General features: G+C 41.4%; 1 protein-coding gene across 1 annotated transcript in view; it reads right to left on the bottom strand.

The window, feature by feature from the left end:
* CFAP47 (cilia and flagella associated protein 47) overlaps nucleotides 1-15,276 on the bottom strand; it is a 286,241-nt gene that overhangs the window by 204,949 nt on the left and 66,016 nt on the right. The window contains exons 21-22 of the mRNA XM_008174468.4: nucleotides 8,294-8,388; nucleotides 61-229 (exon numbers count right to left, since the gene is read on the bottom strand). Coding sequence (XP_008172690.4) covers nucleotides 61-229; nucleotides 8,294-8,388 — 264 coding nt within the window. The remainder of the gene's footprint in view (nucleotides 1-60; nucleotides 230-8,293; nucleotides 8,389-15,276) is intronic.

The following is a 15,276-nucleotide window of genomic DNA, read 5'->3' as shown; positions in this document are numbered from 1 at the left end:
GTGCGCACGCGCACACACACACACACACACACACACTCTTAATATTCCTAGTTTACGTACCAGTTGCTTGAACTGTACATAATGGAGCAGTCATAGACCAAATTTGAGGACGAGGAACAATTATGTGCTTTCCTGACCCAGAAGGCGTCGTAGCTGTAGTGCTTTGCTGAGAAGATGGAACCTCACTGAAATTAATGTTCACTGGAAGACTGAAGTCATATGCTGCCACCTAAAGGACAAAAATATAGTTGTGGTCATTTTCTCAAGGAGGGAAACAGCAAGTTTATGTAGTACTATAGTATTGATATCACTATTTTAGCAGAATTATTAAAACAATTTTTGAGGAAATTAACTTGATGGCCTGATCATGGACCAGAAAAGTTAATGGGAGCTTCGTCTATTGCCACATGGTGTCAGCCATCTTAAGTACCTAAAAGGCAAACCTTTTTTCCCCCTAAGGAAGAATATAATGGGACAAAAATTATCAGAACTGTATATAGACTAGCTCAGCTCTGCATGAGGCTTTTGGCACATCCTTATTTAAAAAGGTGCTTTGTTCCTTTTCAAGTATGATTGCAGACAAAAACTGAGTTGGATTTCAGGCTACAATGAATAGCATAGAGCAAGGGGGGTTGTGAGGAATTGAGTTTAAGAAAACCCTCCTCAACTGCCCAAGAGAAAAGGCAGGCTTTAGCAATCAAGTGGAGAACCTTGGTGACTGTAAAGCCCTATGAGAAGTTGGAATAGCATGAAATCCATGTAGCAGAACCATTTTCCTTGACTGATCATCATTCTAGCAAGCCTTTGCCACAAAGCACTAACATTGTTGCTTTTAACCAGAGTAAAACAAAAAGTCCTATGGCACCTTAAAGACTAACCGATGTATTGGAGCATAAACTTTTCGCATGCATCTGACGAAGTGGGCATTCACCCACGAAAGCTTATGCTCCAATACATTGGTTAGTCTTTAAGGTGCCACAGGACTCTTTGTTGCTTTTTTACAGATCCAGACTAACACGGCTACCCCTCTGATACTTACTCTGGTTAGGGTACCTAATCATGAAAGCACAGATATAATTACATCATTTTTGTAAAATGTTTAGGGTGATATTTAACAAGTAGGCCAAAAAGCAAATCATCTTCAAATGACTGTGTTTTGACTCTCACACTATCACATGTACTAAGTTCAGCAAATGGTTATGTGATTAGTTGAGACAAATGCTTGTTTTTGTTTTGTTTTTTGCTTTGTTTGTTGGTTAGGGGCCGTTTATTAGTTAGGGCACCCACCTAAATGCATTCAAGGATTTTAAAAACTGCATAAAATCTTGCTTAATTTTTATCCACATAGTAAAAGAACTGAAATGCGGGATAAATGGATTCTGCATTACTGTGACCCTGCTTGTAACTTAGTCAACTCAACTAGAAAAAGACTAGTGAATTATTCACAGCTTTTTGTTTGAAAGTGTGATATTTCTAGTATCTAGTTTCTGAGGAGCAATGTGACTATTCAGCTACAAGGTGTGTTCAATATATTCAGAAGTCATTGCTGTAAGAAATTATGGCTACCACAAGAGCAGGAAAGGTTTAGTGCAGTTCTGGCAGAAGCAGACAAATATGGAAGGATGCATCTCCAATGGAAAGGAAGGTTTCTGGCAACTGGGAGGCAAGTTGGGTGAGAACAGACATCCACAAGTGACCATGAGGTCAGGGGAACAGATATTCAAGTAGAGAGGTAGGGGAAGGAACTGGCAGCTAGGAAGCAGGTCAAAGCTGGTTCTAACCCAGAGAGGTAGTTGGAAGGAGAGAGCAGATTAGAGCTCTTTGAGAGTGGGAGAGTTGCAGAAGAGGCAGATGGGGCGAAAAGGGGAGGAGAAAAAACAGTGGTGGGGGAGAATGGGAGAATGCTGGGTGTGTGTGAGAGAGAGAGATAATAGGGTGATAAAGAAAGAGAGAACAGAGCCAAGAATGAATATATTCATCCTGAATGTTTAAAGGGTCAATAAGGATCTGAAGCCTGAAAAAAATCAGTTTGGAAAGAGATGCTGGATTTGGATCCCTTTTCTTCTTCATAGAAGTATACTTTTTTTATTAGTATTTTACTTTAAATGAGTTAAATTAAAGAAAAGCTAAAGCATGCTAGGGGGTACATACACTTCCAGATGCTGCCTTCAGTTCTGCCATACTGGGCAACACACAGAGTTTTCAAAATTGTCTCCATTTAACATTAGTCAGTGCAATTGCTGCCAGCTATCAGCTACTGCATTAACTGCCAGCCTGCAAACACCAGAGGGTTGTATATTTTAAGCATATCCTAGCATGCCTTGCCTTGTAATGAGTGAACTGCCCCCTGCCAGGTAGACAATAATATACTCACTGCAAAATAGCTGCTCTGATGGTATAGCACAATTACACAGAATGACTGAGAGGGTGGGGGGAGAAATAAAATGAAGATAAAATGAAAAAGAATACATTAAAATAAAAACTCAGCTCATGAAAGCAGCACCTGGTAATTGTTTATAAACTTAAGTTTCCCTTGGGCTAGTTTCCCTATAAAATCATTAAAAATTATACACTCACTATGTTCACCATTCTATGATTTTGATTCTGCAACACCCCTATTAATTCCAGTCTTGAGCATCATTTTTGCAAACATTTGGCTCTATAGTTTAAAAGGGGACAAGGCTGGAAGCACTTTTAAACATACGTAATTTGTGAACCTCCAGTTGCATCTACTACTGGTGTATTTCTGATCCTCACTCAACACCTGATTTTGTAAATCTTTACTTATTAGAGCTGATCAAGAATTTTCCATATAAGTGGTTTTTCCAACAGAAAATTGGGCTTTTCAACTAAATAAAAACTTTTGCAAAAAGTGTCTGCTGTCCATGGGAAACTTTGGTTTTTCTTTGAAAAAACAGACACTGAAAACCTTCCAGTCAAAAACTTCTGTTTTTTTTTTAATTTTCCATTAAAAAAACCCAATCTATTTCCTAACCAGCACTATTTTTTTATGCAAGTAGCCTGTATCCATGAATACCCCCAATGAATTCAAGGATTACTTGTGTGAATAAAGGGCTTGGGAGTTGTGTTTCTGTGTGCCATGTACAGCGCAGAGCACACTGTCAGCACTTAAATGATAAACAATAGATGCATCCATGTTTCTGAAATGTCATACTTTTGATATGAGATGTGACAATCCAATGGAGGAGACTATAATCTTTAACTCTCATATATTTAATAAGGGTTTAATAATCTAAAAATGAAACAACAAAAGGTTTAATTACATATTATAAGATTTTCTTCCAACAGCTAGACCATTATTAAAGCAGAATGAAAACTGCTATAGACTCTTCAGTTAAGTACTCCTGTTGCTAATATCACAAATTATATCAATTGCTAGCAATAGTTGTAATAAAGCGTTAGCACAGTCTGAACAAATATTAAAAATCACTTTTCAGTAACACTGAACAACAATTCAGGTGACAACTGTAATTGAATATTACAATGAATTAAATACAGTAGCTTTATGTTCAGAGTTCTTTCTGCCACTAGCACAGACCCCTCTGTGCATGTGCACTAAGTTTATCACTGCAACACCTAGCAGTGCCAGTATCAGCACTTCTACCCTTAATCCACCCTAGGATTTGCCACAGGGAAAAATTTACCACAGCAAGTATTGTGGTACTGGGACTCGAGTGCCGGGTTGAACATTCAATTCCTCCTTTGGGTAGGTTCTTTTTATTCTGATTTTTAATTATTTAATCTTGAAGTACTCTGGGAAGAGATGTTTGGCCTCCTTACCACCCCCACCCCCCCATCAGAAAAAGAATGGTCTATCTTCGGTGGCTAAAGAAAGCATGGGGTCAGGAGTCACCTGGGGGTACTCAGAGGTCTTCTGGAGATACATCAACTCATCTAGATATTTACCTAGTTTAACAGGCTACATAAAAAGCATTATTAGTGAAGTCAGTACAAACTAAAATTTCATACAATTACTTGTTTATACTGCTCTATTTACACTATACACTGAAATGTAAGTGTACTATTTATATTTTGATTGATTTATTTTATATTGTATGGTAAAAATGAGAAAGGAAGCAATTTTTCAATAATAGTGTGCGATGACACTTCTGTATTTTTATGTCTGATTTTGTAAGCAAGTAGTTTTTAAGTGAGGTAAAACTTCAGGGTATGCAAGACAAATCAGACTCCTGAAAGGGGTATAGTAGTCTGGAAAGGTTGAGAGCCACTGTCCTAGAGAGTGCAAACAGGCCCTCATTACAGCTGCAATGCTACCATCACACAAGTTCCATGTCAGAAGCAGGGGGGAGAGCTGCCAGCACAGATTTCTGATGATAGCTGTACCCAAGCCAAATGTGTTTCAGTTATAGATGCACTTATGTACTTTCAGACTATTGAGCTGAGTAAAAAACAACATTAAAACTGTAGGCCTAAGTATTTCTATCAAATACTTGACAGGATTTGAGCTAATTCATTTTAAGATAAGTCCGTCTAAATTTAGAACCTGGAGGTGAAATTGTTATCTGTTATCTGGTGTGTGTATTATATATATATATATATATAAAAAAATAATTGTTTAATAGAAGTCCATAGACAGTCAAGGGCAGACAAATTAAAAAATATATATTTCATTTTACACTAAAAATTTAAGTGAACTAAAATATTAATGGTACAATCACTCTCCCCTGCATCCCAATCCCCACGTAGAGCAAAATCTTCAAAAGGAAACCGTTTCCTTCTCAAACAGAAAGAGGGAAATCAGCTGCCTCTTGGCCAGAACCATGCAGAGAACACCCCACACCACGACACCAGAACTGGGGAGGCCAGGGAGCCATAGCCCCCTCCCCCCACTTTTTTAACAAAAGAAACAAATCACAGAATTCATGTCCCTCCCAGATATATCCCCTGCAGATATTCCCCTGCCCCACTCAGAATAATAGATTCTGCCGGGAAGGCACTGCAATTACACCTTCCACCTACCATGGGCTTCTACGGTACCAGAAGAGAGGGCAGCCGGCTCACTGCTGGAGCAGCCAGCCACAGAGACAGAGGGGGACACGTTGGCCTTGCCCTCTCCCTCACTTCTACAAAGGTTCGGCACCCTTGCCCACCCCCTACACACACACACACACACACACACTCTGGGGGCATTAGGCCCAAGTGGTACCTCCTTCCCCTTACCCCTGGGAAATCTGCAGAGAAAGGAGCCAGAGGCAGAGACTCCAACCCACAGAAGTGGAAGCAGCCCAAACAAAGACTTTGAAACCTCTCGACATTCGGAGAACTTTCTACAGTTACTAGTTAATATGTTTTTCCATCCATCCCGGGCTGCCCCTCTCCCCCGAGCACCAGCGGGTACCCCAGAGACCCCCCCTCCAAAACAGCAGCTGTGCCCCCGAAGCCTCACAGAACACCAAAGATTTAGTCAGGGGTATTTATAGTACAAGTCATGGACAGGTCATGGGCCGTGAATTTTTGTTTACTGCCCGTGACTTGTCCATGACTTTTACTAAAAATGCCCATGACTAAATCTTAGTCTTAATTATAATAAAATCTAAATTAACAATTATGGGACACTACTTTGTTGCTTCTTATTAATGCTGACAGCTTTTCAAGTAGGAGAAAGAACACAAATAAAAAAGTTTTTGATCATTAATGGTGATTTTAAACTGAAAAATGTTTCCAAGAGAATGCAGTTACAAAAGGATGCCCTTGTAAATGAAATGTATATGTCAAGGCATCTTACTGGTAAGATAAAAGAGCATATCTTCAAGCTTGCCAATGCAAAATTAAGAATATACCCCTACACACTGAAAGCTCAGTCAGTCTCTTTTCCCATTTTGTTTTACATAGCCTATACTATTTTATCCTTTCCCAAGTTTCCAGAAATTCAGCTTCACCCCTTCTACAAACAACCTGTTTTAAAAATTGACCCTAAAATCTGTGCTCACTTATGCAGGATGCAATTTCATTGATTTGCATCAGGCACATTTAAAAAAAAAAATAGATCAGCAGTTAGAAGATACTGAATGAAATCCTGGCCCCACTGGAGTCAACAAGCGTTTTGCCACTGACTTCAATGGGGCCAGATTTCACTCCTAGGATATGTCTACATTTCAAATAAAAACCCACGGCTGGCCCATGCCAGCTGACTCAGGCTCCCAGGGCTCGGGCTGCACGACTATTTAATTGCAGCATAGACTTCAGCTCGAGCTCTCGGACCCACCCATCTCACAGGGTCCTAGATCCTGGACTCCAGCCCAGAAATCTACACCGCAATTAAACAGCCCCACAATCTAAGACCTGAAAACCCGAGTCAGCTGATGCGCCAGCCAGGGATGTCTCTCTGCAGTGTAGACATACCCACAGAGTATATAGACATACTGAAGCATGCTAGTCCCTTTGGGACCTTTGTAAAAATAAGTGAACAAAACTTTAAATAGACATACAGAAATGATAATCTCACACTAACTCGATGTGAGATATAGCTCTGAGGCATACCATGTCTGTAATTGAAAAGGTAGTCCTGAGGGGGGTTGATTGATGTTAGACTAAATCTCAGGGGATAAATTGAATGTGACCAATTGCACAAAATAGCAAAAAATCAAATTAACTTCACCATAGGAGGTTTGGTAACTTCAGAATGGTCCTTGGTAAAAGAGAGAGCTTTTCCAGGATATTGGCATCTTAGGATGTCGACGCTGTAGCCACTGTAGTACCATAGTACAGATGGCTCCTACATGGACAGAAGATTATATACTACTTCCTCAATCCACAGCAAACATCCACCAAAGTCAACAGGAAGCTTGCACAAAGATCCAGAGTTATTGGCCTTTATATTTTGTGGCTATTATATTTCATGTGTTCAGCATCTTGTTTTGGTATTCAGTATCAGTATGCTCACCTGTAAGACTAAATACTTCTGCCCTTTGTTTCTCTTCCTTCTCCATCTTCTTTCTTTTCCTTTTCCTTGTCTTATCACCCCCTCTGTTCTTCCCCGCAGCAAATTCTCAACTCTATGGGCTCTACTTCCACCCCCTCCTTCATTCTATCCACTAACATCATTACTAATTAAATAATAGTGTTGACATTAACATGTCGTCATTGGACTTTAGAGTCGATACCCCTGAGATTAATGGGGGGGCAAGGGAGTTCACACCCCTGTCCTTGTGTCAGCCTGTCTGCAAATTCAGGATAAGACTATCAGTTTATGTCTGGAAGGTTCTCTGCAACACTAAGGACTAGAATTTATTTATTTATTTATTTAATGAAAGCTTAGATTCTGTACAAACAAGTAGGCCACACAGACCATATAAGAGAGAGAGAGAGAGAGAGAGAGAGAGAGCGCGAGCGCGCTATATCTCTTTGGGCTAGATATTTAAAATCCATGAGTTACAGCAAGTATAAGACACTATTTCCCAAAGATTGAGAATATGAAGCCTATGTCTAGACAGCAAAGAAAAACCTGGGGCTACAGGGCTGTTTCACTGCTGTGTAAACTTCTGGGCTTGGGCTGGAGCCCAAGTTTGGGACCCTCCTACCTCACAGGGTCCTAGAGCCCAGGCTCCAGCCCAAGCACGGAATTCAATGCAGCAATGAAACAGCCCTGCAGCCAGAGCCCTGCAAGCTCAAATCGGCCGGCACAGGCCAGCCTCGGATGTCTAGCTGCTGTGTAGAAATGTCCTCTGTTTCTAAAACAGTGTGAACATGGGTTATATTACTTTATCATCCGCACCTAATGGGTCATTTTTCTAATGCAGAACAGGCCCATGAGAGCTACTCAAATCTGCAATTCACTTTCCTCAAACGAGTCCATCAGAGGCCAAATTTCTCCACTTTTAGGGCATGTTGCAAAACTGCATTTTCATAGACATTTAGGGAGGTAAGAGTTGTGATGACAGCAAATTTGTTGGGCAATTTGTTGGAGGAGGCTGATGTTTTGAGACACGTTTCTCCCCCCGCCCCCTTTGATTGTGCATATTTTACATTTTTTTTAAAAAGTGCTTGGAGCAATAGATTTAAACTTTTCATATAACTATGAAGAACAAAGTAAAAAGTTACAGAGACTTGACTTCAGAATTTATTTTCTTAACAACGACATTATTTTCTCAAAACTATTCCAAGGCCACTATGGTTTAAATATTTGCTGGTTTTAACTACTTAGTACTTTTGTTACACAAAATATGTAGGATGTCTATTTTCTCTAATCTTAGAAAACATATTAAATGCATCCTTTAAAGTTATTGTTATTACTACTGCCTTATAAACTTACTTCTTTTGGTGTGAAGCACAACAAACATTCCAGAGTTGACTTCCCCTCTAACACCACAGAATATAAATAAGGCCTCGGAGGATAATAATCAACCACTGTCAAACAAAATACAGAAATAGTTATGTGTTACAATAGTATACTCAAACCTTTGCAAAGGCTACCATACTACAAACTGATTACCAATATAGGGTAGATATAATTTCCTTTGTAATTAGGGCTGTCGATTAATCGCAGTTAACTCACGTGATTAACTCAAAAAAGTGAATAATGATTAATCGCACTGTTAAACAATAATTGAAATTTATTAAATATTTTGGATGTTTTTCTACATTTTCAAATATATTGATTTCAATTACAACACACACAATACAAAGTGTACAGTGCTCACTTTATATTATTTTTATTACAAATGTTTGTACCATAAAAATGATAAAGAAATAGCATGTGAACGTCTGTTCTTTCAGGTGACACTGTAAACAAGAAGCAGGAAGCATTATCTCCTGCAAATGTAACCAAACTAGTTTATCTGAGCGACTGACTGAACAAGAAGTAGGACTAAGTGGACTTGTAGGCTCTAAAGTTTTACATTGTTTTATTTTTGAATGCAGTTGTTTTTTGTGCATAATTCTACATTTGTAAGTTCAACTCTCAACATAAAGAGATTGCACTACAGTACTTGTATTAAGTGAACTGAAAAACACTTATTTTTACAGTGAAAATATTTATAAGAAAGAAATATAAAGTGAGCACTGTGCACTTTGTACGTGGTGTTGTAATTGAAATCAATATATTTGAAAAAGTGAAAAACGTCCTAAAATATTTATATAAATGGTATTCTATTATTGTTTAATCGTGCAATTTGATTAATCGCGCCATTAATTTTTTTTAATCACTTGTCCGCCCTAATCGCACAATTAATTTTTTTAATTGCACGATTAATCACGATTAATTTTTTAATCGTGCAACAGCCCTATTTGTAATGTATTATAGCTGAATTCACTATTTCTTACTTGTAAGATACAGTCTAATCCTAGCTCAAAGTTTTTCCTGTCTACTCTCTAAAACGGTGGTACTGGAATCAATGCATGACATACCCCATGCACATGCCAACTGTTTATGCCTGAATCTCTAGAACTTCCACCATTTAGTTCCTGGATTACATAAGAAGGAAGCTCCCCAACAAGCCTATTAAAATTTATATTTAAAAAAAAGAAAAGAAAAACATGAAAAATAAATATCCTACTGCTGTTATGTTATTGGGCTATTACGGCTCATTGGTGTTTCTAAACTCTTTTTTCATTGTCATAACATTAATCAGTTTTTTTTTTCCCAGAAGGATTTTGAGGCCAGGACCACACTAAAAAGTTAGGTCAACCCAGCTATGTCACTCAAGGACATGAAAAATCCAACCCCTGAGCAATGCAGTTAAGCCAACCTAACCACCAGTGTAGACAGCACTAAGTTGACAGAAGAATTCTTCAGTCAACCTAGCTACCGCCTCTCCAGGAGGTGGACTAACTACAGTGATGTGAAAACCCCTCCCATTGCTATAGCGAGTGTCTACATGGAGGATATTTCTACACTGCAACATAAGCCTTTGCATGAGCCCAGGCTCAAGCCTAACACCCCTTGCATCTACACTGTAATTGCACTAACCCAGGACTTGGACCCAGGGGTCCCCGGACACTGAAGGGCTGGAGGGTCCAAGCTCGATTCAAGCTGGGATCCAGAGTCAGAGACCTATTGCTTTGCAGCGTAGATGCAGCCCCACTTGACGCAGGTCCTGGGAGTCATCCAGAAGTATCCCACAATTTCATGGGACAACTTCCTTAGTCCTCTGTAACCCAATAATCTTCAATCCACTCTACTGAAAATGGAAGACACACCCCTTTGCAAATGGCAGCCCTGCAAATCCGTGTATATCTACATCCATGGACCATTGTTGTAGATCATGGATCGGATGCAGATACAAATTTTGTATCCATGCAGGGCTCTAAATGTAGGATCTCAAAGTCAGGGAAGGAGTTATCTGCAACTCATAGCCTATGAGGCTGCTTCCCTGCCTTCAAGATCCTACATTCCCTCTCCCCGCTATATACAGAGAAAGGGCGGGGGGGAGAGGTGAAAGAGCAAGACAAGCAGCAAAATCCTCCCTGCTTACTTGCTTTGCAGAAGCAGCTGCCTCCCTCTCCAACAGACCTGATAAAGCAATGAACTCAGGAGAGGTTTCCTAAATTGCTTGGCTGCTTAAAACGCAGTGATAGGAACATGGGGAATTTTGCTCCCTGTCCTGATCTATCACCTCCCTTACTCTGTATCCGGAGGGAGAGGAAATGTAGGATCTTGAAAGCGGGGAAGCAGCCTCATAAGTTATGAGCTGCAGACAGCTTCTTCCCCACTTTTGAGATCCTATTTCCAGAGAAGATGGAAGTCCAAACCTCTCACTATGCCATGCTCGCTGTACCTCGACACAGCCCTGCAATTTGGAACATACAACCTAGAAACCCATTTAAATTCAGCAACCACACCATCACTTCTTCCTAAGGGAAGAATGAAATCCACTGGAGAGGGATCTCCATAGTACAGGAGAGATCCAGGGCCAAATTTAGCCCTCACGTTTGTGTGTCTTGCCCTATGCATTTGTGAAAGCACAATTTGAGCAAAAGCCAACTGTGACTCAGGAATTACTGAAGTCTGTAGCAACAGACATAAGACCTTTTGAGGTAGTCAGTGGTGAGGCATTCCTTGCATATTTTCAATGTTTGATTAACACAGGTGCCAAATATGGTCAAATGGATGCACATGCACTAATACCACATTCCACAACATTAGCCCAGCATGCTGCACTTGTGGCAGAAGAAAAACAAACAAATAAATAAATAAATAAAATCTCCATGGAGCTGAAAAACATTCTTGGCACAGTGGGTGGAGGGGTTACCCTCGATCTTTGGACAGAGGATTACAGAAAGGTTGCCTATTTGGGAATAACTGTTCATTACAGCCACAACAGTTCGGACTGGTGGAGCAGGTGGTTTGTGTGACTCAGCATGACAGTAGGAAATCAAAAACTGCGGAGAACATTCTTTCGGCTGTTATTCAGGCACTCAGAAGATTTGATATACACAGTATTACCCACCAGATGGATTTCATTATGGACCAGGGAGTGAACGTGGTTGCATCACTCAAGTCCTATGTGCGAATAAGCTGCTCAGCACATGTTATAAATACCACACATGATCATACTACCAAACTGGGAAACCAAAAAGAGGAAGCAGTAACCTAACTGATCCACGCATGCTGAAATCTCATTACTTACTTCGGGAGATCTGGACTTCAAAACAGACTGAAAAAGTCTCTGAAAGGAGATGTAGAAACATGACGGAACAGCAAACTATTCATGTTTAAAACAATAGAGGAGCAGTGGGACAGAATATATGAAATTTTGACAAAAAAGGGAGATACTCAGCTCATTGATAGCATAGACCACTAGACCTTGAGCATTGTAATAGAGTTCCTGCAGCCCTGCACGGAGGCGTCAGATGCACTACAGCAGTCACAGCCCACTCTCCTCTTGGTGCTCATTTGGCACAAAAGGCTGAAAAAGCATCTCCATCTTTCTACCACTGATGTAAACAGTCTAAGTCAACTCAAGTCCCAAGCTTCGCAACATCTCATCAAAAAGATTGAAATCAAGCCTATGCACAGGGTAGCAGTTTTCCTGCACCCACAAATGAAGGAGATGAAAGTTTTCAGTGAAGAGGAGAGACAGGAAGTTTATCAAGAAACCAAGAAGCTTGTCTTATTGCATGAGAAAAATATTCCTGCAGTGAATCTTATGCTTCTTTCGTCAGTTACACAGACTCCATCACCAAAGGAGACAATGGTCACATATAGAGTTTGAGGATTCAGACAGCAATTGTGGAAGTGATGATGATGAAACTGACAAAGAATGAAGATGTGTGGTCTCCACCACTTCAGCAGTTATACAAGCACAACTTTCCCCTTCTCAATCAAGTTGCACAGTTTGTGCATTCCAGCCCTGCATCTAGTGTGTGATGGGTGCTCCCCGGGGTGCCACCTGGAACTCAGGTACAGCTGAGCCCTCTGTCTCACCAATCTGGGTTCCCTCTTGTATTGTGACAAGCTGCAAAGCCCTTCAAGCTTTCACCAACATCCACAGGCAGGGACCACATCCAGCTGTGTTCATGAATGCTCCTTCCAGCCACTCATAAACCCACAATAGAGAGGCTATAGCCAAAATACTCACAGCTCCCCAGCCTAGGATCCCTGAACCATCCTGCCCTGATCAAAAACCTCAGTATGAAATTTATTACCCAGTCCGCCACTTCTACAAAGGAAAGTGGCAGGGCCGGCTCCAGGCACCAGCAGAGGAAGCACGTGCCTGGGACGGCACATGCTAAGGGGCAGCATTCCGTCCATTCTTGGGATGGCACAGTCCGGGCAGCTTTTTTTTTTTTTTTTTTTTTTTTTTTTTTTTGCTTGGGGCAGCAAAAATGATAGAGCCGGCCCTGGAAAGTGGACATGCACTAACACTTGTTTCTGAGCTGAGACTTCTCTCTTTGCACTTCAAACAATGCACAGTGTTTTAGGTAAAATACAAAATAGACTTACTAACTACAGAAAGATAGATTTTAAGTGGTAAGTGATAGCAAACAAACAGATCAAAGTAGATTACCATAAGAAATAAAACAAAACCACAATCTAAGTCTAATGTACTCGTTAGGATTTGAATCACACAGTGTCTCACCCAGTTAGATTTAAAATTTTTTATTAAGATGATGTTAAAAAAAAATACTGAACAGAGTTTGAGCATAGAAGTTTCTGGTTATCAGGGAATAACATACAGATTATCGAGGGTGCAAAGTTTGATTTAAGATAAGGTGGCATGAGGAATACATAATCTGCAATATCCCCGATTGGGGATAAAAGGTTGATGGGTCAAAGTACAGACATTGAGATATGAGGGTATGAAGTTCCTAAAGTGGCTATGTTCGGGTGTGGATAATAATGAGTGGATATGATGATGAGGATGGATTGACCCTCATTTGGTGAGATTTAATGTTCAGGGAGTTTATGGTTCCAGTTCATATGATCCAATGGAGAAGGTCACTTGGTCTCTTTCTCGTAGTGGGAGAACGATGTCACTCTGGCTCACGCCTCCTGGTACTGTCGGTGGCCGGTGATGTGCTCGATGTAGATGTCCCTGGACCATTGGATGGCGTCTGAGACCATGAGGCGCTGCATGAGACGTGCATAGCGTCGACCGATCCCGCAGGTCCGCAGCACGCGCTCGTTGCAGGGGTCCCAGGCGCCCAGGGCTCCGACAATCAGGGCATCCATCTGCACCTCATAGCCCTTCGCTCTCAGGGTGTCAGCCAGGGGGGCGTACTTTTCCAGCTTATGAGCTCGGGCTTCGCGAAATGCCGGGGTCCTGTTCTCTAGTACAAGCAGGTTAGCTTTTGCATACACAGGCAGGCTTCCTTCTTTCCTGCCTGGGACCAGCACAATTCAGGGCAGGTAAATAGCCCTGTAGTGCTTAATTTGTATTGAACAAGATTTCAGGGCTCGGCCTTGGCAAGCCCTGGCACAAATTAAGCGCTGGCTGGGCAGCCAGAGAGCACCTTTACCGCCTTCCTATGCCCCTCAACCCTGCACTCGCCCCTCATCCCTAACTCTTGGACCCCCCTCCTGTGCCCATATGGGGAAACGGACCTGAAGTCACTGAGCACCTGCTATCGCTGCTCCTCTCCCCCCACACATACACTTAGGGTGGCGCAGAGAGTGACTTGCCAAGCCGAGACGTGCCAGGGCTCAACCCAAGCAAAAATTAAGCTCTGTAGCCCTGCAATAGTATTCCCCTTGCATGCTTCCACAGGGAGAACAGACACTCTGTCCCTTGCATTATCTGGACTATTGAGAGTATCATCAGCTTCAGTTACCTCTTTATCAGCAACTCACACTAGGCGATGCAGATAATCCTATAACCTAGTTTGTTTTTTTGGGGAGGTGGGGAGGGGGGAAATCTGTGATCAATTAAAAAACCCAAGCAGCCTGCCGGAGGAACTAGTACTCATGGCTTTCTTTTCTCACCGGTAAAACATTGCACCACATGCAGCAAACAGTTTTATTGATTGAGACCCTCAGTGGGGCTTTAAATCAATAGCATATTGCAGACCACGGCAAGAAATGTTGAGCAGGAAGCCTGGAGACTGACAGTTACAGGACAAGGAGGCAAAGGCTCCCTCAGCCCCTGACATCCCAGCTGTTGGGAGAAGACTGCAAACCCCAAGTGATAAAGGCAGGAATCTGGATGGAAACACACTGCTAATTTCCTCAACACACGAACTGCTACAGGGGGAAACCAACCTTAAGTCAAAGAGCTGGTGCAAAAACTGGGATTGCTGAGCTCTAAGTGTGATGACTTTATAAATCACAAGCTAAACAGGCAGCAGACTTTTTTATTTTATAGTTCAGTTTGTGATTTTGAGCATTATTGGCTGGAGACATTATATTAGTTTTAATATAAAAGGCTATTTGTTCTGATGCCTGTTGTATAATAAGATTGATGTTTAAAACAACAACAACAGTGTGCACATTTATTAAACAATATAGCTTTCTTATATAGTACACACGCATGCACACACACACACACTCCTCTTGAGAGGCACTGTGAGATAGCATGCTGCTGCGGATGCGGTGAGGATATAGATAAAAGACAGAGTGCGGATCGTGGGTCAGATACAAGTTGATTCTTGTGGATGCGGATCCACATTTCTGTATCCAGGCAAGGCTCTACAGCTCAGGTCACCAGTGTTCCCTCTAATTTTTCCACACATGTGCAGAATGAATTTTGCTATGTGCACCAATATGGAGGTGATGTGTGGGAGGAGGCTAAGGGCTGGGGAAGAGAGTTGGGGTGCAGGGGGTGAAGGTTCCAGGATGGGACCAGGGCTGAGGGGTTC

The sequence above is a fragment of the Chrysemys picta genome, chromosome 1, assembly GCF_011386835.1.
Source record: "Chrysemys picta bellii isolate R12L10 chromosome 1, ASM1138683v2, whole genome shotgun sequence".
Taxonomy (NCBI): domain Eukaryota; kingdom Metazoa; phylum Chordata; order Testudines; family Emydidae; genus Chrysemys; species Chrysemys picta.
The sequence above is the reverse complement of the archived record's forward strand: the minus strand, read 5'-3'. Positions and strand labels throughout refer to the sequence as shown.